Genomic DNA, 24,231 nt, shown 5'->3' with positions numbered 1-24,231 from the left:
CCTATCGAGGAAACCTAAACAAGCTATTACAAATAAAAAAAACAACAAAAAAAACAGCGATCTTTTTTTCTTCTCTTGGATCTGATCGGTGTTTAATCAATGCTCTCTTCACACTAATACAGATCCCATCTAAACACAAGCTATTTAATTAATGCTCTCTTCACACTAATATAGATCCCATCTAAACAAGCTATTATCAAAAAAAAAAAAAAAAAAAATTAAAAAAAAAAAAAAAAAAAAAAAAAATTCGAAACCCTAAGCTCCTCCTTCACAGCCGCTCCTCCTTCAAAGCCGTAATCTCCTCGTCCATCTTCCTCTCTCCACCTTAAGATCCGCAACCTTCTCCTTCAACTTCTTGATCTCCGCATCATCAAACACCGACGACGCCATAGCGAGATCCTCCTGAACCCTAATGAGCTCTCCTTCAAGATACGAAGCATGATCGGTGACGGCCTTGGATCCAGTCTCCGATTGCTCCAACTGAGCAGTCAGCTCATCGATCCGCCGCTGGAGCTCCGATTTCTCACGACGGAGTACGTGGATCTCTTGATGAAGGATCTTGATGGCGCAATCGTCGCCAGAGGCGTCGGATCCGTCGGGAGTCTCGAGATCCTCGTCGGATTTGTTTAGAGTTTCGTCGGGTTGAAGAGGGAGGCGGCTAGGCTGGAACGGGCGGCTAGGTTAAGCTCTGATACCATGTAGAAGGAATAGGGTTTTAAGATTACTTTTCATTGATAGAATGACTTGGCTTATATAGTCTTACACCCACATTTACACAAAACCCCTCTAATATTCCTTAATTACATTATCTTTTTCAACACTTCAAAGTTTATAACCTAAAATTACTGATCTTTATGTCCAAACATATCAGTTTCTTTATTATACTCGAACCATATCCATATCTCTCAGATCTTATGTGCATCCACTTTTGACTATAGCAGATGTTGATATGAATTTTTCTTACTGAAACATATCTATATCAAATTCGTATTCGGGACTATTAAATGGATATGAATATAGTAGGCATCATATCCGATCTATATTCCGTCTGTTTGCGACCCTACTATCCAATAATAAATTTAATTTAACAACCTTACTTGCTGATCTATTTGTCTTCTTAGAAGGATAAGTAATCTGTTTCCCTATTTGTTGACATATTTCTAAAACAAATCAAACATTCATCTCTCTTTCTAAAAGGTACAAATATTACAAGACTATGTATTTGGATCCTGCATACTATATCCATTTTTGCTATTTACTCCATATCCAATACCTCCATCTGCTAGAACACCTACATGAAATTTAGCTTTCATGTAAACAGTTTTTGCATGATATTTCATGACTAGCCTGTCTTATACTTAATGAATTTCTCTTTTAATTCTCATTTCCTTCGTGTGGATCATGGTGCCAACAATTTTGATACCTCTTCTCCATATAAGAGTTTTCAGTATAAGTCTCTCTTAGTTTGATTAATCTCAGAAGTTTTGCTACATGTATTGCACTCTCTTTGAATTTGTTGTTTGCATATTCCCACCTCACCTCAATTCCTCTTCGTTCCTATCAATATTGACTCTCTCTCCTGATCTTACTTGCTCATTTGGTCTCTTGTGAATAAAAATTCTATTTGTCCTTCTAATCATCATCTTTACGAATTTGATTTTGTAAAATTGTTATTATTCTAATTGTCTCTGAGTTATCCTCTCTACTCTCACTAAGAAATATACTCTTGAAATGAAGATGCTTGTTGCTTGTTTTAGCAGTGATCGACCCATTCTTTTCATTAACTTTCATTTATCTGTTTTCTCTTATTTGTTGTTTTTAGACTTTAACTACTTTCTTTACAGTTTGGAGCTATGTTACCCCGACACGGCAAACAACGTCCCGTACCCGTGTCGGGTACGTTTTGGGTGCGGATCCGCACCCAAACGGCAAGGACACGGCAATTTCACAAGAGTGAGGGAAAAAGTTGCGAACTTGAAAAAAAAGTTACGAACTTGAAAAAAAAAGTTACGAACCTTAGAACCCATCAACGCCGTCGGGTCAATTGCAGCGCCTCGACGACGAAATCAGCTCCTCAACGACGAAATCAACTCCTTGACGACGAATCAACGCCTCGACGACGAGATCAGGGCCTCTACTCGAAGACAGGTTTGATTTTTAGGGTTTTGTTTTTGTTGTTTCTCCTTTTTCCTCGACGACAAGATCAACGTCTCTCCTTTTTCCTCGACGACGAAAGTTGGGGCTGGTTTCATGCGCCCTCTTCCAACCATCATGCGTTTTTTCTCGAGAGAGAACGAAGAGGAGATAAAAGGGCGACGGAAGAATTAGGGCTGGGAGAGAACGAAGAGGAGACGGGCCGCGGAAGAATTAGGGCTGAGTCTTCTTCTTTCGTTTATATACTATGTGCTAATATTTGCATAAACCCCTCATCAATTCTTTTTTTGCAGCAACCCCTTAACAAATACAAATATGTTATTATAGTTACTATTTTCTTTTGTTGCATAAATGTCCTCTTGCAAGCCCCTTAACAAATACAAATATGTTATTATAGTTACTATTTTCTTTTGTTGCATAAATGTCCTCTTGCAAACTCATCTACAAATTAATATAGTTTTGTTGCATAAATGTCCTCTTGCAAACTCATCTACAAATTAATATAGTTAATTCAATTGTTAGGATATTTTATTTAAATAGTTACTAATATAGATTTAATATAGTTAATTCAACAGTTACTATTTTAATAATTGTAGAGAATTAAATGGAGACTCCAAGTTTTTAGCTCTCGTTTTGCGAGGTAGGCTTGTAATTTTGTATGCTTAATATGAAAGTAATGAAAATTAGAATTTGGTATTATCCACAATTAGAATTATTTTATATATATACAGCCGTGTCCCCGTACCCTACTTTTTACAAATTTGCCGTGTCCCGTACCCGTACCCGTACCTAGGCAACATAGGTTTGGAGCTGGAATCTTAATTGTTTAATTTACTTAGAACTGGCATCGTGTACTTTCATTGTTTCCTATTGATTCCTTTCTTTTCTTTTTTGTATTATTGGATCAGGGATATATAATATTACACTAGTGTCCTAAATAGTGAAAACTGACAAAGCTAAAGTGTTCCACAGCTATTATAGTAGGATGAGCAGGATGATTTTATATATTCAGAAATATACCCTTAGTAAGAACTAGAAGTATAGAGAAAATTTTAGAAATATACATAACAATGATATTGATGACAATTGATCCCTTAAGTGCATTATTATACATAATAACTGGTAATGGAAGGGGACAGGAGTGGAGGAGCGGGGTGGGAAGCATGTGTATAGGGAATGAGCAAAAAGTAAGAGTAAGCAGTGTTTTTTTAGGAATGTTGAAGAATCCATCAATGATTTTTTTTTTTTGGTTGGGGGGATTGGAGTGGAGTTTTTTTTAGGTGTGGAGGGGCTTGGGGTGGGGGGGGAGGGGGGAGGTAGAGGAAGAGTCCCAAAAGTGTAGGGGGTTGAGAAAGCGGTGGAAGTAGAGATATTTGATATGGGGGGAAGGTGCTGGTGGCAATGAAGAAGGGGTAGCAGATTTGCGTGAAAGTACAGTTAAAGAAGAATTAAAATGAAACCTAACTTTCAGTCATCTATAAACATCACAAGTAATTGGACCATAAAATCCAAAAAATAAAAAAAATCTTGAAGAAACAAGAAGTTGCCACACGTGCATCTTCAACAATCCCTCGTTGGCACAATAAGACTAGTAATCACTCTTGTTATTGAACAGGAGTGGTGAGGAGTGGGGTATAGGATTGGAATAAAATGGATCAACTCATAAAACCTTTCCAGGTTAAGTTCATTCACCTGTTATTTGAAGTGGAGGTGCACTAAACGTGGCATTTTCTCAGCAGCTTAGCAGTCCTAAAAGGTCTGCTTTAGCTTCTAGCAGCTATTGGCTGTGCTACTGGGTTTTCACTGATGCAGCTTAAGGCCCTCTAAGCTGTAGCAGTCGCTACACCCTTGTTCAATTTGCTACTTTTAACACTCATTGAAAGATCCAAGCTCTTATTATTATTCATCATTTTTAATTTTAAATATTTTCAGATGTATGCATATACGTGTGTATGTGTGCATGCACCTGGATGTGCAGTGTGTGTGGGTTTGCATGTGTGCTGGGTTCAGGCGCCACGTAGTATGCATATACACATGGAATATATATAGAATTATATTGACCTAGTAAACACTTTCAACTATGTTGCAGGTCCAAATACTCGTTTAAATAAGCTAAACTCCTCGCAGCATCTTGTTTGGAGTACAATCCATACGACTGACAAAAGCATACCTTGGATTTGGTAATAGTGGCCTGTACTGTTCCCATTAAATGTGGAAGGAAAAATGTTCTGCTTTAAAGATTGCATATCACAAATGAAATGCTTAAGTAATCTTAATCAAACATACAAGTGGAAGCACTTCTTTTATGAGGTAAATAAAACATTGAGCATTAGTATCTGACAATTCTAAATGTATTCTGTGTCCAAAAGCTTCCACTAGATATAAGATTCTAATATTTCAGTTGACTACTCGTTTGATACGCATTTGAATTAGCTTTAGCACTAATTTGTTGCTCAAGATATTTGATTATCATTAATGACTTTAGGGATCAAGAAGCAAGCCATGACATTGATAAGAAACCCCAGATAATCCCTCCAGTGCTTTCTTTGAAATATTCTCATGGCTTTATGCTGGCGGGCCTTGGGTCGAGTAACTTCCAACTCAAGAGCAGCACAGGGATTTAGAGTTCGTGTCTTGGGGCAGGTGCTTATATGCAGGAAACCTTATCCAATTTTTCACATTGTTAATGTTTTTTACATCCTAGACCACTGACCCATAGCCTCTAATCCATCTGCTTTGTAACCACAAGGAGTAATCCCCTTCATTTACCCATCATATTGGAAAGCCTAATATATCATGGAACAGAGAATGTGACTGCAACATTCATACCATGCTCCACACAATGAACTTCCATCCAAGTTCGTGATTGGTAAGGGAAAGACACTAGGAGCAGTTTCAACAAAGATCATGGAGTCAGTATCAAGACTTCAAGAATTTTATATTCTCTCAGAATAAGTATGATTTTTTATTCTCTCAGAATAAGTATGATTGTATAAAGACTTCAATGGGCATTGGAGTAGGAATCTTCAACCCCTTCAAGTGTCTTTTGATCCAGAAAACTTCACAGAATCCATGTGCGACTGAATGAAACTCGGCTTTAGCACTACTCCTTACCACTACACTCTGTTTTTTGCTTCTCCAAGTAACCAAATTTCCTCCAACAAAAGTACAGTAACCCGAGGTGGATCTTCTGTCATTTATACTACCTACCCAATCCGTGTCAGTGTAGGCTTCAATCTGATGATGACCTCTGTTTCTGAATAGAAGTCCCTTCTCCGGAGTCCCTTCTGAGATACCTCAAGATCCTGAACACAACTTCAAAGTGTAAAGACCCAGGTGAATGCATAAATTGTCTAACAACACTAACTGCGAAAGCTATGTCAGGTCGTGTATGAGCTAAATAGATCAGTCTCCCAACTAATCTTTGATATCGTTCTCGATCTGCTACTTCATTAACAACAGCTGCTTCCAACTTCAAATTTGGCTCGATTGGAGTTTCTGCCGCCTTACAACTAGTCATTCCTCTTTCCTTGAGCAGATCAAGAACGTACTTATGATGGTTAACGAATATGCCCTCCTTAGATCTAGCGAATTTCATACCGAGGAAATATTTAAGCTTCCCCAAATCCTTAACTTCAAATTCATCCTCAAGCTTCATCTTAAGATTGTTGATCTCGAGAATATTATTTTTGGTCATGATTATATCGTCAACATACACAAGCAAGACGACCACTTTACCTTCTGCGGAGTGTTTGAAGAACAAAGTATGATCTACTTGGCTTAGTGAGAAGCCATGTCTTCTAACAACATTGCCAAAGCGCTCAAACCAGGCTCTTGGAGACTGTTTTAGGCCATACAACGACTTTGTTAGAAGAGAGTATGAGTATTAGTTTAGTCCCACATTGACTGTGAGACTAATTTGTAACTAATCCATCTCTATAAATAATAAAGTATAGAGTGAGGGAAAACTTTCCCAAGAAACTCTTTTCTCTCCAAATCATAACATGATATCAGAGCCTATCCCTAACCCTAACCCTAACACTAATTCAAATTTCTAAGCCTAACCCTAACCCTAGGCAGTTGTCGCTCTCCAAAACCCTAGCCGTCAAAACCCTAGCCACTTTCTCCAAAACCCTAGCCGTCAAAACCCTAGCCACTTTCTCCAAAACCCTAGCCGCCTCTCTCCAAAACCCTAGTCGCGTAATACTTGCTGCCAAAACCCTGCAGTTGCCTTATCGTCCTCATCTTTCTCGTTCTAGCCATCGTCATCGCCCTCATCTTCCTCGACAACTCCTCGTCCTCGTCCATCCAATCCATGTCCTCGTCCTCAAGCTTCTCTCACCCAATGCGACAACTCCTACCTGACGCCGCTCGCTGTTGATGATCGTCGCCACCATGAGGCATTCGCTCGTCATCGCCATGCCCGCCACTCGCTGCTCTCTTTTTGTTTTCGGATCTGAATCAGATCTGTGAGTTATCCTGTAAAAAAAAACCTTCGGGTTTCATCTTAACCTTCGGGTTCTTGATTTTTAACCTTCAGGTTTCATGTTAACCTTCGGGTTCTTGCACTTTAACCTTTGGGTTCAAAATTAAACATTCGGGTTCTTAGACTTGTTCAGCCTACTGGCTAATTCAAGACTTATTTTCTTGAACTTGGACATACTTTGATTGTTTCCATTTTGGAGTACAACTTATGGAGGGTATTGTCTTGAACTCTACTCGTCTGTTTCATGATGATCGATCTGAGGAACTCAAGAACTCTGAGTTAACGGTCCTGATAAAAGTTTCGGAGATATTTTCTGGTAGATTCACTGATCGAAAATTTGATGAAATTAACTATTTCCAGTGGAAGCGTGTTATTGAAATCTATGTGACAGGCCGAGGCAAAACTAGTCATTTGTTGACAGACCCTTCTACTCCGACACCGAAACTTTGGACATTGGACGATAGTGTCCTCTTGCATCAACTTCTTAATACTATGTAGCCTAAATTTTAGGATTTAGTTCTTCATTGTATGACAGTAAATAAATTTTGGTGTTTTTTGCAAGATCTCTATGGGGTAGCAGCAATATTAATCAGGCATATGAAGTAATTTAAGAGATGTTTCGTAAGAAACAGGATGGTAAACCCATGAATGATCATTATGGTGAGTTAAATCGTCTGGCTGAGGAATTTCGTCAAAATTTTTCTATTACTGGGGATGTAAAACAAATGCAGAACCAATAGAATAAACTTATGGTATTCACCTACTTGGGCACCTTAGATTTCATTTACTCCTCTGCTCGACTACAAATCATGGGGAGCTCCGTCATTAGTTCTCTGGCTGAGACTTATCACATTCTAAAGAACATTGTCCCTGTACAGCCACTCACATCCGCTACGGATCGTTCTGCGCTTGACACTCAGAGATGGCAGTCTTATGGACAAGGAAGTTATATTAATGGTCCTGAAAGAGGTAGATGAAATTTTGAAGGGAGAGGAGGTTATCACACTGGTCGTTCTGGAGGTCGAGGTGTTCAACGAGGTGGTCGTAGAGATCCATCTCAAGGTAGACATGCTCATGGCGATGACTCAGTGAAGACTTGTAACTACTGTCACCAGGCAAGACTTCTCAAATATAATTGTTTAGAATTAAAAAAGAAGAAAGCCAATGATGCTTACATGACTGCTCAGGACAACCTTGCTTCATCTGGTAGTGAAATTCAATCACAGTCACTCTTCCATGACGTGGAGCTACAGCGTTAATTTCAGCAATTTTAATTATTACAACAGTATCAAAGTTCACAAACATCGTCTTCCTCTTTATCTGCTACTCTCAAAAGTGCATGTATCCTTTTATCTTTACTTACATCGTCTTCGTCTCATACTTGGATTATAGATACATGTACCACTGATCATATAACTGGGAACCAATGTATCATGTCTTCTTTCTCTCCCATATCTAATTCAGTTATATTAGCAGATAGTTCATGTACACCTGTTCAGGGTATCGGCAACACCAATCCTACCCCGAGTTTTCCCCTTTCATTCGTATTCTATCTTCCTAGTTTTTCTTATAACTTTTTATCTGTTAGTAAAATTATTAAATTACTAAACTGTATTGTGACATTCTTCCCCACACATTGTGTCTTTCAGGACATAGTCACGAGAAAAATGATTGGAATGAGACATGAGCAATACGATCATTATAAACTAGACTTGGGCGCTAAATATTTAGCTTATATCGGAAACTCATCAGCTCTACAATAGCACTGTCAGCTAGGGCTTCCCTCTCTTTGTTCTCAAGCTTCTAAATCCTCAGTTCAAATCATTTTCCTCATTAGATGTGAGTCGTGTCAACTTGGCAAACACCATCGTGTCTTATCCTAATCAAATCAATAAGAGGGCTGCTAAGCTATTTGATCTTGTTCATTCTGATGTTTGGGTGCCATGCCCAATAACTTCTAAATTGGGATTTCGATACTTTCTTAGTTTTGTGAATGATCACTCTCGTGTTATTTAGATTTATCTTCTCAAGTCTAGGTCTGAAGTCTTTTCTACTTTTAAAACTTTTTTATTTTGAAATAGTCAATCAATTCAAGAATTCGATAAAATTTTTTTTGATCTGATAATGTAAAGGAATATTTGAATGACAACTTCACAAGTTTTCTTGAACAATATGGAATTCTTCATTAGTCTTCTTGTGTTTACACTCCTCAGTAAAATAAAGTTGCTGAACAAAAGAATAGACATCTCTTTGATATTGCTCGGACCTTGCTATTCCATCGCCATGTTCCCAAAGAATTTTGGTGGGGAACTATCTTAACAGCATGTTACTTGATTAATCGAAATCCCCTCTTTTGTTCTACAAGATAAAATTCCTTTCAAAGTTCTATATCCCAACGATGATCTCTTTCTGCTTCCTCCAAAGATTTTTTGGCTCTCTGTGCTTTGTTCATAATCACAGTCCAAATAAATAAAAGTTTGACTCTCGGTCTATTAAAGATATTTTTCTTGATTACTCCCGAAAGCATAAATGTTACAAGTGTTTCTGTCCGTCACTCAATCGTCTTGTGTTATCTGCTGATGTAATATTTTTTGAAGATAAACCCGATCATTCTAGTTCTCCATTTCCATTATCATCGAATGAGTATGACTATTTAATCCTGCAAGAGTTATTGGTTAACGGTAGTGGTTCATCCGTTGACAATACTATTTGCGCTACTAGCAAAGACTCAGCTAGGTTTAGCGACCTAATTTAAGTTTATCATTATCGCTCTGCTCCTGCTCCTATGCTAATGTCGACCTCAACACCATGTCCTCCTCACGAAGAACTTGAATCAGTAAGTGCAAATTTAACCCCTTATAAGGAAGACATTCCTATTGCACTTTGAAAAGGACATGGACTTGTACTTAACATCCTATTTCTAACTTTGTCTTCTATGATCGCCTATCCTCTATCTTTCGATCTTTTATTACTTTCCTCGACTCATATTTGGTTCTCAAGAATATGTCAGAAACCCTGTTTATTTCAGGTTGGAACCAAGCAATGCAGGACGAAATGAGGACCTTGCAGTAGAATGAGACTTTGGATTTAGTCTCACTTCCACTAGAAAAGCGGCCCGTCAGCTACAAGTGGGTGTACATTGTCAAGTTAAATCATGATAGAGCTTTGACACACCTGAAAGCCCGACTAGTTGCTAAAGGCTATTCACAGGTGTATGACTTGGATTACTAGATACTTTTTCTCCAGTGGCAAAAATGATATCTGTTCGGATTTTTGTTTCGTTAGCAGCGACAAACCACTGACCACTTTATTAGTTGGACATCAAGAATGCATTTCTTAATAGTATTCTAGATGTGGAGGTTTACATGAAGCAACTGTTAGGTTTTGTTGCTCAGGGGGAGAATGTGAAGGTGTGTAGGCTGAAGAAATCGTTCTATGGACTGAAGCAATCTCCGAGAGCCTAGTTTGGACGTTTTGCATCGGTTATTTAGGAATTTAGGCTTTGTCGTGCACAAAAAGATCATTGTCTTCTGGCGATTTCAGAATGAGAAACGAATTCCGCAAAGATCTTAGTTCCCTAAAATACTTCATAGGCTTTGAAGTTGCAAAGTCAACGAATGGTATTCTTCTATCACAAAGGAAGTATATCTTGGACATGCTCTCAGAAGCCGGGATGTTAGGATGCAGAAGCAACGATTCTTCAATGGATGTGCATTCAAAACTATTACCAGACCAGGGGAAGCTTCTTGAGGATGTTGGGAAGTATAGGAGAATGGTGGTGAAACTGAATTATCTGAAGGTGACCAGACCTGACATCACATTCGTAGTCAGTGTTGTGAGCCAGTTCTTGTCCGAACCAAGAACTATTTACTTGGATGCAGTAATGAGAATTTTGAGGTACTTTAAAAAGGCTCCAAGACGAGGAATTCTCTACTCAGATCAAGGACACACCAGAGTTGTAGGTTTTTCTGATACAGATTAGGCTGGATGTCCTTTTGATAGGAGACCGACTACTGGATATTGTGTTATTTAGTAAGAAATCTGGTGTCATAGAAGAGTAAGAAGCAAATTGTTGTGTCTCGATCCAGTACAGAATCGGAATACAGAGCTATGGCAAATGTGACACTAGAGATGGTTTGGATCAGAGACCTATTGACAAAGATTCGTCTCCCTCCAGAATGTCTCATGAGTCTATATGACGATAATAAAGTAGCAATTCACATTTCTGATAATCTCGTGTTTAATGAGAGAACTTAGCACATTGAAGTCGACTATCATGTAATCCGTAAGAAGCTCGAGGACAAAATCATCATGGCAAAACATGTATTGACTGTACATCATTTGGTAGACATTCTTACAAAATACTAGGTCAAACACGAATTGAATTTATTTGTGATAAGCTGGGCATGCATGATATATATGCTCCAGCTTGAGGGAGAGTGTTAGAAGAGAGTATCAGTATTAGTTTAGTCCCACATTGTCTGTGAGACTAATTTGTAACTAATCCATCTTTCTAAATAATAAAGTATAGAGTGAGGGAAAACTCTCTCAAAAAACTCTTTTCTCTCCAAATCATAACAGACTTCTTCATTTTGCACACTTTACCTTTCCCAAACTTTTCTTTAAAGCCAAGTGGCAGGTCCATATACACTTCCTCTTGTAAATCTCCATTAAGAAATGTATTCTTTACATCCAACTGATGAAGTGGCCAGTTGAAATTAACTGTAAGAGACAAGAAAATATTGATGGAATTGATTTTAGCAACATGAGCAAAAGTCTCTTGGTAATCTATACCATGAGTTTGAGTGAATTCCTTTGCTACAAGTCTGACTTTGTATCTTTCCACACTTCCGTTTACCTCCAACTAAACTATAAATACCCATTTACAACCGATTGTCTTCTTATCTTTGGGTAGATCACCTACACTCCAAGTGTCATTCTTCCTGAGAGCGTTTATCTTTTCATCACAGCTAATTTCCAATTCGGATCACTTAATGCTTCTTGGAAAATTATTTCCTTAACTTGTTTATCAGAATTAATTAATGGTTCAGAGAGATCCAGAACAGGTAGAGTTACAGTTTCCTAAAATTTATCTTCCTCAGTGATGTTCTCCACTTGAAGAGAATTTTTGTGAAAGAAGGGTTGGTCCTCAACAAAGGATGCATCCATACTTTCGAAAAAAAATTTAGTGATAGGATTAAAACACTTATAACCCCTTTTGTTAGATGCATAAACAATGAAAACACATTTTTCAGCTATTGGATCAAGTTTTGATCGAAAATTACTTGGTATGTAAACATAGCATGTACAACCAAAAACTTTCAAAGGTAGATTTGTAAATACCTGAGGTGTTGGAAAATCCCTTTTTAAACAGTTTAAAGGTCTTTCAAATTTTAAGACATGAGATGGCATTCTATTTATCAGGTAACAAGCAGTTAACAGAGTATTACCCAGAGGTATTTAGGAAGATTCATTAAAAACATGAGGGCTCGGGCAACTTCAAGCAAGTGTCTGTTTTTTCTTTCGGCTGTTCTATTTTGTTGTGGTGTGTCATGACAAGTTGATTGATGAATAACACCCTTTTCCGAGAGAAATGCCTCTAGAGATTTATTGAAATATTTAGTTCCATTATCTGTTCTTAAAATGTTAATTTTGGTTTGAAATTGATTTTCAATCATAAGAAAAAATTCCTTAAATCGTTGTTTTACTTTGGTTTTTTTCCAACAAATAAACCCAACATACTCTTGTGTGGTCATCAGTGAAAGTCACAGCCCATTTTTTGCCAGAAAGTGTGGTAACTTTAGACGACCCCCAAACATCACTATGAAATAAATAGAATGGTTTTGATGCAAAATAAGGCTTTAGAGGAAATGAAACACGATGCTCTTTGGCCAAATGACAGACCTCACAATGTAACATAGAACAATCTATTCCTTTAAACAAACCAAGAAATAAATGTTTGAGATATGGAAAACTAGGGTGTCCTAATCTCTTATGACATAATATTATTTGATCATAGACAAAGGTTGAACTAGTACTACCTAATCCCTGAGCCTTTTTATTCGCAAAAGCAGTTTCATCAAAGTAATACAGCCTATTTATTTCTCTAGTAGTTCCAATCATCTTACCCGAGCTCCAATCCTGAAAAATGCAATGAGAAGGAATAAAAAGAATAGAACAGTTAGAATCTTTTGATAATTTGCTGACAGAGAGAAGATTACAAGCAATTTTCGGGACATGTAGAACTAATGTGGGGGTGATTTCTTTAGAAATCTTAACATGTCCTTTGCCTGCAACGGGTGGAAAACTACAATAAGCTATTCTAACTTTCTCGGACTAGAATAAGGAAAATATGAGTTAAACAGATGGGAACAACTTGTCATGTGATCTGAAGCCCCTGAATCAATGATCCATAGGGCGACTTTTGTAAGAACAGAGAGTGCAAAAGAATTTCTACCTAATTGTGCCACAAACCCAACAGGAACACCAGGTGATGAATAGGATTTTAGCAGCTTAGGAAGGTAATCTAATTGCTCCTTACTGAAGGGTGAAGATTCAGCTTCATTAGCAGCAGATGTGCTTTGTTCACCAGACCTATTTCCCTTATCATTGGTTGGCCTACCGTGCAGCTTGTAGTAATTCTTCCTGGTATGGCGTGTTTTCCCACAGTAGTCATAGCGTAAATTATTTCTGTCTCCTCCACGTTGGTTCTGGGGCATTTTGTGACTGACTTAGGCTTCGGGAATTGCTAGGGCTGATCTTTCTACAGTTCCGATTGCACCAAAAGCCTTTTTTCCCAACATTACATGCCTGCGAGTCTCCTCTTGGCATACGTTGGCAAATACCTCTCCAATCGGTGGCAGTGGATTTCTCTCAATAATTCGACCATGTAGCTCGTTGAATTCAATATTCAAGCATGCAAGAAACTTGAAGACCCAGCTGACATCCACCATTTTCTTGTAATAGTTGCAGTCCTTCGTCGATTTCCACTCATAGTCATTGAATACATTGAGATCCTGCCAAATTCTTTTTAGAGAATTAAAGTACTTTGTAACAGAATCCTCACCTTGGTGAATTTTTCCAAGTCGTAGGGTCAACTCGTACACTTGGATTGATTTTCAAGGTCAGAATACATCTGTGAAACATTTTCCCAAAGATCCTTGGCAGTGGAGTAGCACATATAATTCGCGCCAATCTCCTCTACCATGGAATTGACCAGCCATGTCATCACCATTGAGTTCTCAGCATCCCCAATGTCGTAGGCAAGATCTTCACGTTAGGCCTCTTTGAATCTCATGTGAGATAGCCTAGCTTGCCTCTTCCCCTGATGTACATCCGGACTGATTGCGATCACCGGAGGAAATTGTCGCTATTTAGCCGAATTGTGGTTATCTGAATAGGGTGACTTTCAGAAGGATTCTGAGCGATTTGAGGCTCGGTTTGAGAAGGTTGAGGATAAGAGGACTCAGGCATGGTTTCAAGCATACTGGGGACAAAGAAAGTAGATTCAATCCCTAGGATTTTGTTCTTTGCTCTGATACCAAAAAGATAGAAATAAAAAATATGGAATGATTGAATAAAACTGTCATGCTGTGTACACAGGGATTTGAAGACCCCGTCTACGATACAGAAAAGGAAACTAATCTTCCTAATTAAGGGGAAAATAAAACTAATTCCTAATATCTCTCTAACAGCTCACATGTACAATTGCTATCCAAATAGTACATAATTACAGAAATCATGCAAATTTTCCAACAATTGTGCTATTGCCCATCAATAAATTGCGAGAATTACGGTGTTAGCTATGATACCACGACACTTCATTTGTGGCCCCGTACCCGTGTCGGGTATGTTTTGGGTGCGGATCCCCACCCAAACGGCAGGGACACGACTCATCTCGCGCAAAAATAAACCCACCGCTGAAATTTTGAAACAGGACCGATTGTCAACTATTTGAGCCCAATAGCCCAAGCCCACTTGAAAAACCCTTACCTCTGAAGCGATACTGCCTTCACCACCTTCGACGATCCTATTCCTCGACGACGAATCTGCTCCTCGATGACGAATTCAACTCCTCGTCGACGAAATCAGAGCCTCGACGAAGCAATATCAGCGCCTCGACGACGAGTCCTGCTCCGACGACGACGAACTCAACTCGACAGCAAATCAAAGCCTCGACGAAGAAATTTCAGCGCCTCGACGATGAGTACTACTCCTCCGACGAAATCAACTCCTCGACGACGAAATCAAAGCCTCGACGAAGCGATTTCAGCGCCTCGACGACGAATCCTGCTCCTCGACGACTCCTCTGCTCGAAAACAAGGTTTGATTTATGGTTTTTAGGGTTTCGTTTTTGTTTATTCCCCCCTTTTCTCCCTTTTCCTCGATAGCAACATCAGCGCCCTCTTTTCTCCTTTTTCCTCGACAGGGAGATCCAGCGCCCTTTTTTCTCTTTTTTTCTCCTTTTCCCTCCGATGAGATGAGAGTTGGGGGCCTTGGGGCTGTTTTGGTTTTTCCCGAACATATATAGGGGGCTGAATTATTAATTATGAGGAATGTTTGTATTTGTTTATTTAGGTAAGTTTATTAGTTCTAAATTATTAATTAAAATAAAAATAGCTTTCTACTTCTTATATGTAAGTATTTTCTTGTTAATAATTGTAGAGAATTAGATGGAGACTCCAAGTTCACAAAGCGAGCTAGAGGATGATAATTCAATATGGATCTAAAGTGAATTATTTTATATATATACAGCCGTGTCCCCATACCCTACTTTTTACAAATTTGCCGTGTCCCGTACTCGTACCCGTACCCGTACCTAGGCAACATAAGGTGTTAGCAACTAAAAACTAGGCATGAAATTAGTTACCATCCAAGAACCACATGAATTGTGCTATTATTGTTATCAATGAGCCACGAGAATTGTGATGTTAGCCAGGTAGGCAACCCGGGGCATGAGGTGAATTGGGTCCAATGCATACGTTGCTGGGAAATTGATAAAGGCAAATGCTAGTTATACTATTTACGTTTTTGTGCTATTATAGATGATATGTGGAAATGTAGAGCATGAGAGAGAGAGATGCTATTGCACACGTCAATGAGCAATGAGAATTGTAGTGTTAGCCAGGTAGAGAACCTAAAGAAGAGGTAACTTGTGTATACGACTTACATTATTGGTGAATTGAATAGGACAAAGACTAATTATACTATTTACATTTTTATTCTACTACAGATGATGCATCAGAGTAAGAAAAATGCTAACAATAATGGTAAGATCTGTTGGGTTGGATGGTGCGAAAGTTGGAGATGGGGATGACGAGGCATAATATAGAAGATGATAAAAAAATGTGTTCGGAAAAGGTGACCCATGGGAAATGTGTGGACGATTAGTATGAGGATCGTAGTAGCAGTAACCTTTGTGTTGAAAGCTATTACCGAGAAAGAAACATAACGGCATGAGGAAAATGTTTATTGCGTTCGGACGATGGAATTTGGACAAAGCATGTGATGATTAAGACCCGAAGGTGAGAGTAGCTTAGAGGTGGGTGGTTTAATTATTGAAATCGCGTAAGACCTTCGAGAGTGGAGGGAGTGCGATTGATGAGATACACTCATGATAACAGTCCTAACGAGTACGGATGCAGACAGAAGGAGAGATCTGAAAGTTTCTTAGAGATACTGATGTCGTCTTTTTGCTACACCGTTTGGTTTATAGGCTGTTGATTGGCATAAGAGCAGGCGAATTGAGCTAGGGTGGCTTGAGAGGTTAGGCGTTTGGGGAAGCAACAGGAGGTTTATTCCACTTGAGTCCATAAGGTTTGGATTTTTTAGGAGAATTGAGTGGAGACCATGGTGGTGAAAATTTTGTATATCTCATAAGGCATCATATTTGTTTTTCGTTAGTTAAAGCCATATGAATCATGAGTGGTCGTCGATGAATAGAATGTAGTAGTGATTGCCATAAGAGGGGTGTTGTGATGGCCCACAGATAACAGTGTGAACTAGTTCAAAATGCTCAGATATGATTTTATTGCTAGTTTGAAAGGGAAGGGCCAAGTGTTTTGCTAACTTGCAGTCAGTACAATAGGACGACACGTCAATGGAGAAAGTGCCTAGTGTACCGGTAGTTGAGAAGATGTGAAGGCGAGGTAGGGTTAGGTGCTCGAGGTAACAGTGTTATAGATCATTGGTAATTGGTTTGGAGTTGAGAAGATTAATGACAGTAGTAGTGTGAGTAGGGAGGATGAGCTTGTCCATGTAGTAGAGACGGTTGATATTATGGCCAGTCCCAACCATTTGCCCTGTTTGTAATTTTTGTATAACATAAGGTGAAGCAATGAATGTGACTGTATAGTTGTGAGATATAATTTGTGAAATAGAGAATAGGTTCATTGTAACACTGGGAATATGGGCATAAGGGACTGAGAAGTGAGAGGGGATGTGTAGGTTACCAACACTTGTCATGGGTAGGAGTGTGCCACTATTTGTGCGAACTTGATGGTAGGGCAAAGGGGCACGGGATTTGTTAGGTGTGTGGGTGATGATGTTAAATGATGTGTGACCCAAATCTACAAGTCAAGAGTTACTATGTATATCTAAATGGGTGGCATATGAGGTAGTAGTCAAACCTACTGTGAGGGATGTCTATGCAGTAGATTGGCATGGGATGGTGGTACTATGAAGACATTTCTGTTTAGCGGTCTCGGTGGTCGCCTCCTGTAGTGGTGCAGGAGGGAGTTGAGTAGGGGATATTGCAATCAGTCTTGCACTTTTATGGTGAATGTCCCCTTGCCTGGTGAAAGTCACACCACTTCTTTCTTGAAGGCAAATGTTCAGACTACTGCTGTCTAGTTGGAGGAGGTTGTGGTTGAGGTTGTTGTGCTAGTTAGTGTGATGAACTGCATTTAGGTGATGATTAGGAGGCGTTATGAAAAGAACCAGGGTCGGTGCAGAATGTAGTCAACTAGAGACGTCCTCTTCATCTTGTAGTTTGGCTACAGCTGTCTGCATAGTAGATTGAGAGGACCGATGGATGAGTTGACCATGAAGTACTAACAGATTCAAACTCTGGTTAGATCTTCATCAGAAACTAGAACAAGCGCTATCAATCTTTGCTATTGTGGTAGATGGTTGTTGAAGGTGGGCGGGGTAGAAGGGTTTCGAGACTGGGGAACTGCTCCAAGAGCTCGAAGATGAAGTATAGAACTTGCGGATTGAGTGATAGCATTGTATGGCTGTCGAGACTTTTTGATAGAGCAGGAACTCATGACTCATGAGCATCATCTAATTAGGTTTAGAAGCGCTGCTGAGTTGAACTGTTCTAGTTGGAGACACATGGACGGGGAGACTGACTGAATGATCGCCGCGATTGTGCGATCTTCGGTGATAGTCCAGGTCGTTAGAGTTGACTCATAAGAGGCAAGGGCTATAGCATCTTTGGTGGCATTTCCTATTTTAGGTGGTAGGATGGGGACTTTTATGGTGCTGTTGATATGTCTCAAACATCGCGATTGCGAAGGACACTGCGTAGGGTGTAGGACCAAACATGGTAGTTTTCACCATCAAGCTTGGATGTCAATGGCATGTTAGTGGAGATGCATTTCCTGTGTTGTCATAGTGGTAGTAAGATGAAATTGATTAGGTGGATAGGTGAAATTGATTAGGTGGATAGGTGTATACCTGAGGTGTAGCATGTGTCAAAAGATTGATGGCAGAGCAGAGGGCAGAGTGGAGTTGAGGGCTGATCGAATGTCAGCGCTGGTGGTGCTGAATGGTGGTCAAGGACGGAGCTGAATGACAATCGAGGACTAGAAACGATCAGCGCTAGTTTTGGTGCCTCGTGATTACTGTTGCAGGATAGCCTCTCGTGAGGCTGGTGGAACCCACAGTTGCAACTGCGGGAGAGCCTCGTGAGGCTGAGTTGCATGAGCACTTTGGGCCTTGCATGTGGCTGAGTAGTGTGAGAGACTGCAGGAGGCCCGCATACGCAACTAAGTGAGATCATCATGTGATGCTGAATCGTGTGAACAACTTGTGCCTCACGTGAGGCTAAGTTCCATGAACTATTTGGGCAGGAACCTCATGATGCGAGATTGGCGAGGTGTCGTTTGTGCGAGAATGGTTAGGATTTGAGAGGAATACAAGTATACATATTAACAACATTTAACAACCGAAGCACGTAAATCCCCGTCTTCGTTCGATTTAATTTTTCTACAATATACTATTTTTTAAATTTTTCCTTTGGCTTTGTCTTCTTGTGTGGTTCCCTCTTGCAGATCGTTCACCATCATCAACGGAGTAGATCTATCTAGGAGATCAATGTATGCGTTCACACTGATTCTCAAACAGTCGTGCATGCACTTCCCAATACACTTTCTTACTTGTGATCGTTTCCATCATGGGAGTGCCTTATGAATGACATTAAATCTGGGACACCCTTGCTTTGAATTCCTGATGTAATTGAGTAATGGAAGATTTTCCCCACATATTTGGCTCGTCATCATGTACAGTCAGTATTTGGTCACCTACTATATCTAAGTCAGTCAGGTTATCAAGCACCATATTAATATACATATAACATCAATCTTTCTTTGTTTAGGTAACTGCATACAGGTACACGCTAGGAAACACACGCACATGGAAGGAGGGAGGGCTCAGCCTATCTGATGACTGCCATCATGCATCTCTAGCAAACTATCACCATAAGATAGTATCGTTCTCATATGTCCAACATATGTAGTATGTAGTATACTTATTGGTGATGTATGATTCAGTGTTGTGTATAACATGCTAGGTAGCACGGATACGGTTGCAGACACGGACACAAAAACACGGTTATGGACATGGGACATGCCAAGTTTATAAAATGTAGGATACGTGGACACGTCTATACGCACACATATTAGATTATTGAATTAAAATATCTATAATAGTTGTAAGTTTCTTTCTATTTAAAATAGGTATAATAGTTGTAAGTTTCTTTCTATTATCTATACTAATTGGGAATCAAGTTAAATCATACTAAGAATAAGTTTTTAACAAAAAAAAGTTTAGTTTTGATATCATGGGATAATGCGATGGGTATTCTTCAAACTAAGTAATGGGTTTTCAATTTTCGAGCTAAAAAACCGATTGGTTTTGAACCCAATATTACCAAAGAAACTAGTTTAGAGTGTAACTAATAGGGAAATTGGGTTTTGATTTGAGCCACACGTGTGCATGGAGTGGCCGCGGACAGTCGTGTCAGACACGTGTTGAACGTGGATATGGCATCCAAAATGCTGTGTCCCGAGTAACCTAAATAACCTGTAATGTGTCATGTGAAACTAATCTTCTGGCAATATAGAGAATAATTATGTGGGGGTATGGTAGACAATAATATCAAAAGTATATGCGGGTTGTTGTCCAGTCACAAAACAAACTGTATTCAGTTTGGTATAAAAATCTTTAGAGGTAAAATCCTTATTATCATGATCTAGAGCTCGCAAACAGCTTTTCCATAGACTCCTAGATCACCCTTTGGTGTCATCAGGGTCAAAAAGCTATGAGCATTAGAGGCTCTGGGGGCCAAATGGAAAATCTGCGCAGTGTATTTGGAAGGCCGGCTGAGCACTCCACTGTATTTGGTGTCTGTCGGTCAGAATGTTATTAATATCATTTGACATTCTCACCTGTAATCCAACAGTGTTAATTGTCTCCTAAAAGATTCAGGGTACTGTTTGGGCAAGTCAGATTTGGGTGAAATTTTTGGGGTACCAAAGTGAAATTAACCCTTACAATTTATTAATATTAAGTTATTAAAAGTGTTTCTATATTTGGTCTAGTGCAAACTATTAGTGTCAGACCTTCAGCATTTTGTTGCAATGACAAGGAATTTATCTAACTCATTCAGAAAAGGCGAGATACAATGTTAACAAGATAATTTAATTATACACCTTACTGTTTGTCCTAAAGTTTTTCTATATTATACATTTATTTTTGGTATGGTACATATGACTGTAACTTAAACTGAGTATTTTCTATATAGGATCATTTCCAAACTTACTGTAATGTCTCAAGTATATTAGGCCATCCCCAAAGATTGCAAATGTTGGCAGGTTCCTAGTAGCATCTTGCAGTAGATCTTCCATCGATGAAGTTATCCTGAGTTTGTTATTAAATTTGTGTGCCTCTTTTAACTGCAGAAGTATTAAGAAATTTGAGAAGAGACAGCACACTCAGTCAAATTCACTTATTAACTATAATGCCTCATATGGAATAGTTTTAATCTATGATAAAGGAATAATTCACTTCTATTCTACATTATCTATATTCAACTCTGAACTTTCCATTTTGAATTTATGCCAGTAACTGCTGGATAAAAGAAAACCTACATCATATTAAGTAGGGAGGAGGGGTCTGAGGGGGAAGGGATCATTGATGTGTGTTTGGTGCTCGTATTTTGCAGAATGCAAAACAATGATCTCAATTAGTGAATTGATGGCCATCATAGTAAGTGAGGCCATTATTTCATCTTTTTCTTCTAGTATGAGATTTTTTTCTTCTTATAACCAGTATGAGCATGCATAGAGATTTTGCTTCATAATTAATAATAACTAACCTTCCTTCAATTTGTAATCACTAATTTTGTAGAGTGGATCTTTGCTGTCCAAATCGTGTTTCTAATCCTAATGTGTTAGTATTTGGCAAGTATTGCTTTATTAGATGTCTGAATTCTGAAATTTCATCCCAGATTTGATATATTTATGCATAAAACAAATCCTTAGATTGATACCTTTATTTTCTGAATGAGTAGGTGGATTGATATTTGATGGGTAATGAATGAGTTCCATGAGCGGAACTTGTTCCAACTTTTTGACCAGTTTTCTATGATTGGTTTTACATTGAATATCATGTAGTGCAAGTCTAACATAATTTTAACTTTGCAGTTGGAGAAAGAAGCCATTACAAAAGGTGTCCCTCTTGGACAGGCTCATGACATAGAAATCCCTCCTCCAAGACCTAAAAGGAAGCCAAGTAGTCCATATCCTCGAAAAACCGGTGGAGGTTCTCTCTCTTCATCCGGGGAAGCAACAGAGGAGAAATCATTGAAATCTCTTCCTCCTTTGATAACCTGTAAACAAGCTGGAGATGTTGCAAACAATGCAGGTTGGAAGGTATATAATTTGTCTTCTAGGACCTTGCCATCCACTGAATTTTTTTCCCTTTCTTTCAATATCTTTCTTCTGTGGGTTTAACCCCCATGGTTTGATCAGATACAAGGAGAGAAAGACAATTCTGAAGAAGGCAGCTGCTCAGAAGTTCTCAACCTTTTCCAAGATACTCCTGCTGCTTCCATCTCTTCACTGAGCAACGGGTCTTCGAACCTCTGTGCCTACAACAGACTCATGCCCCTCGAGAAAGGAATGAAAGACAAGACCATGTTAAAAGGGTCTTCGATGTCCATTGAGGTGAATGAAAATAGGAAAGAAAATAGCTCAGTCAGTGCAAATCGCAGCAGTGCAGAACTTAAAGGAACTTACGTAAGCTTAGAGATGAAATCTGCACAGGAAGAGGGAGTAGACGTATCTAAGCAGCCAGACAACATGGATTTAGCGACTGACAATCTGCAAGGTAATAAAGATATTGATTTCATGAAGAGAAGTGGAAGTGGAAATCTGCCTACAGCTATTACTGGGCAAGGTAGCACTAATGTAAATGCAGAAACATCCCTGAATCCTACAATTCCTTCAACACCTGAGATCAATACCAACTCTGGAACATCTTCTGTTAGTCATCCCTTCCCTTCTTTCCCACCATTCACCCAATTTCCTAGCAATCCAGATGCTTATCGTCCAGTCCACAACATTTCAACTGCTTTCTCAAGCCTCATATTGTCTACTCTGTTACAGCATCCAGCAGTTCATGCAGCAGCTTGTGTGGCAGCATCATTCTGGCCAATTGCAGGTCTAAATGCTTCAATGGACTCATCATCAGAAACTGGCCATGGTGGACTTCCTGCAAGACATATAAACCACACTCCTAGCATGGCTGCCATTGCCGCTGCAACTGTTGCAGCTGCATCTGCTTGGTGGGCTACTCAGGGATTACTGCCAATGTATCCCCATATTCACCCTGGATTCACTTCCCCCCCCCCAGCCACAAGCACCGTTCCAATAGTGGATCCATCTCGAACACCAGATGGTAGGAAAGATGAGAAATTTGGCACATTCGAAAATTCTGTAAATATGGATCCAGAACAATCTGAGGCCAATAAAGCTCAACATCCATCTCCGAAATCATTGTCTTCTTCATCTTCAGACTCGGATGAGAGCAGAAGAAGTGAACTTGATGGTGCTCAAGCCAACAAGTTCAAATCCCTATCTAGTAATGGCGTTCATGATAGTGACAAGGCGAGGAATAAGAAGGCTGATCGTTCTTCCTGTGGCTCAAATACACCTTCCAGCAGCGAACTAGAAGGAGATATGGTATTGAAAAAACATGATGGAGATAAAGATGAACCTAAACAAACTTTCAATCCTCCTTCAGGAGATGCTAACAATCGCCGAATTAGAAGTGGAGGGAACATGAATGAATCATGGAAGGAAGTCTCTGAAGAGGTTATCAATCTCACAAACTAGAGTTAAAAATTTTTTAGCACTCATTGCGTATCTTCTAATATTCTACTATTTTGTTAGGGACGTCTCGCTTTCCAAGCTTTGTTTAATAGAGAGGTGCTGCCTCAGAGCTTTTCGCAGCCATATGGTGATTCGATGATAATGACAGCTAACAGCAAAGAAGCCATCGATGAATTACCAGTTGATCTTAATGTGAAGGCATCCAGTGAACCAACATATATTTATTATTTCCAGGGATCTGGGAATACCTTTGGAGAAGCTCCCTTAACCAATGAAATCATTCATGGGAAGCTGAAAGCTCGTAGGACAGGGTTTAAGCCTTATAAGAGATGTTCAATGGAAGCCAAGGAGAGCAGGGCAACAGCGGGTGATGAAACTGGTAACAAAAGAATTCGGCTGGAAGGAGAAGCTTCAATTTGATGGTATGAAATCCCTTGTTGTTCCTGATAAATGAAAGTAAAATATTTCAAGAGTTAGTATGTGTGGAACTTGTCGTGTGTTAGGACCTGGGACACTTAAATTTATGTGGTGTCTTATTAATCATTGTTTTAATAATGGTTATGTATCTGAGCAGCCATTATAGCAGGACTGCTAATAAGCTGACATTTCTGTCTATAGGCTAAGGGGAAGTAATTTCGTTTGGCTTGCTAATGTTTATGGAATCATGTCTAGAGATAGTTATTTTCAAGTTAATATCAAGCTTTAATCATGTTCATGCACACATATATGTGACGAGAGAGAGCGCTGGTTTTCGTTTCTGTTGTGTTAAAATTTGAAAACAAAAATCAACTTCTATATAATGTGTACACCTTCGGTTTAAGAAAATTCTTTTTCCATAGAGGATAGCCCTGTAACTTCTGTTAATAGGGCATAGAACCCTAGTTGCTTGGCATCAAGTAAATAAAATTAGAAAGGAAAGGGTGTTTGGCAATTGGGAGCTTGGTTGATTGGAATATGGCTGCATGTAAAAGCGTT

The 24,231-nt window shown here is 39.2% G+C and overlaps 1 protein-coding gene across 6 annotated transcripts in view; it reads left to right on the top strand.

Moving 5' to 3' along the window:
* The window catches only part of LOC109823549 (protein CCA1-like), a 32,843-nt gene extending 8,868 nt beyond the window's left edge, over window positions 1-23,975 (top strand). For 5 of the 6 annotated variants that reach the window (XM_020389848.1, XM_020389843.1, XM_020389837.1 and 2 more), the window contains 3 exons: window positions 21,568-21,795; window positions 21,895-23,238; window positions 23,317-23,975. In XM_020389848.1, the coding sequence (XP_020245437.1) occupies window positions 21,568-21,795; window positions 21,895-23,238; window positions 23,317-23,676 (1,932 nt within the window). In that variant the 3' untranslated portion in view covers window positions 23,677-23,975. Of the gene's footprint in view, window positions 1-4,341; window positions 4,465-21,567; window positions 21,796-21,894; window positions 23,239-23,316 lie in introns of those variants that run through there. The other variant, XM_020389856.1, reaches the window with a different exon arrangement.

The sequence above is a fragment of the Asparagus officinalis genome, chromosome 1 (genome assembly GCF_001876935.1).
Source record: "Asparagus officinalis chromosome 1, Aspof.V1, whole genome shotgun sequence".
Taxonomy (NCBI): Eukaryota; Viridiplantae; Streptophyta; class Magnoliopsida; order Asparagales; family Asparagaceae; genus Asparagus; species Asparagus officinalis.
The sequence above is the reverse complement of the archived record's forward strand: the minus strand, read 5'-3'. Positions and strand labels throughout refer to the sequence as shown.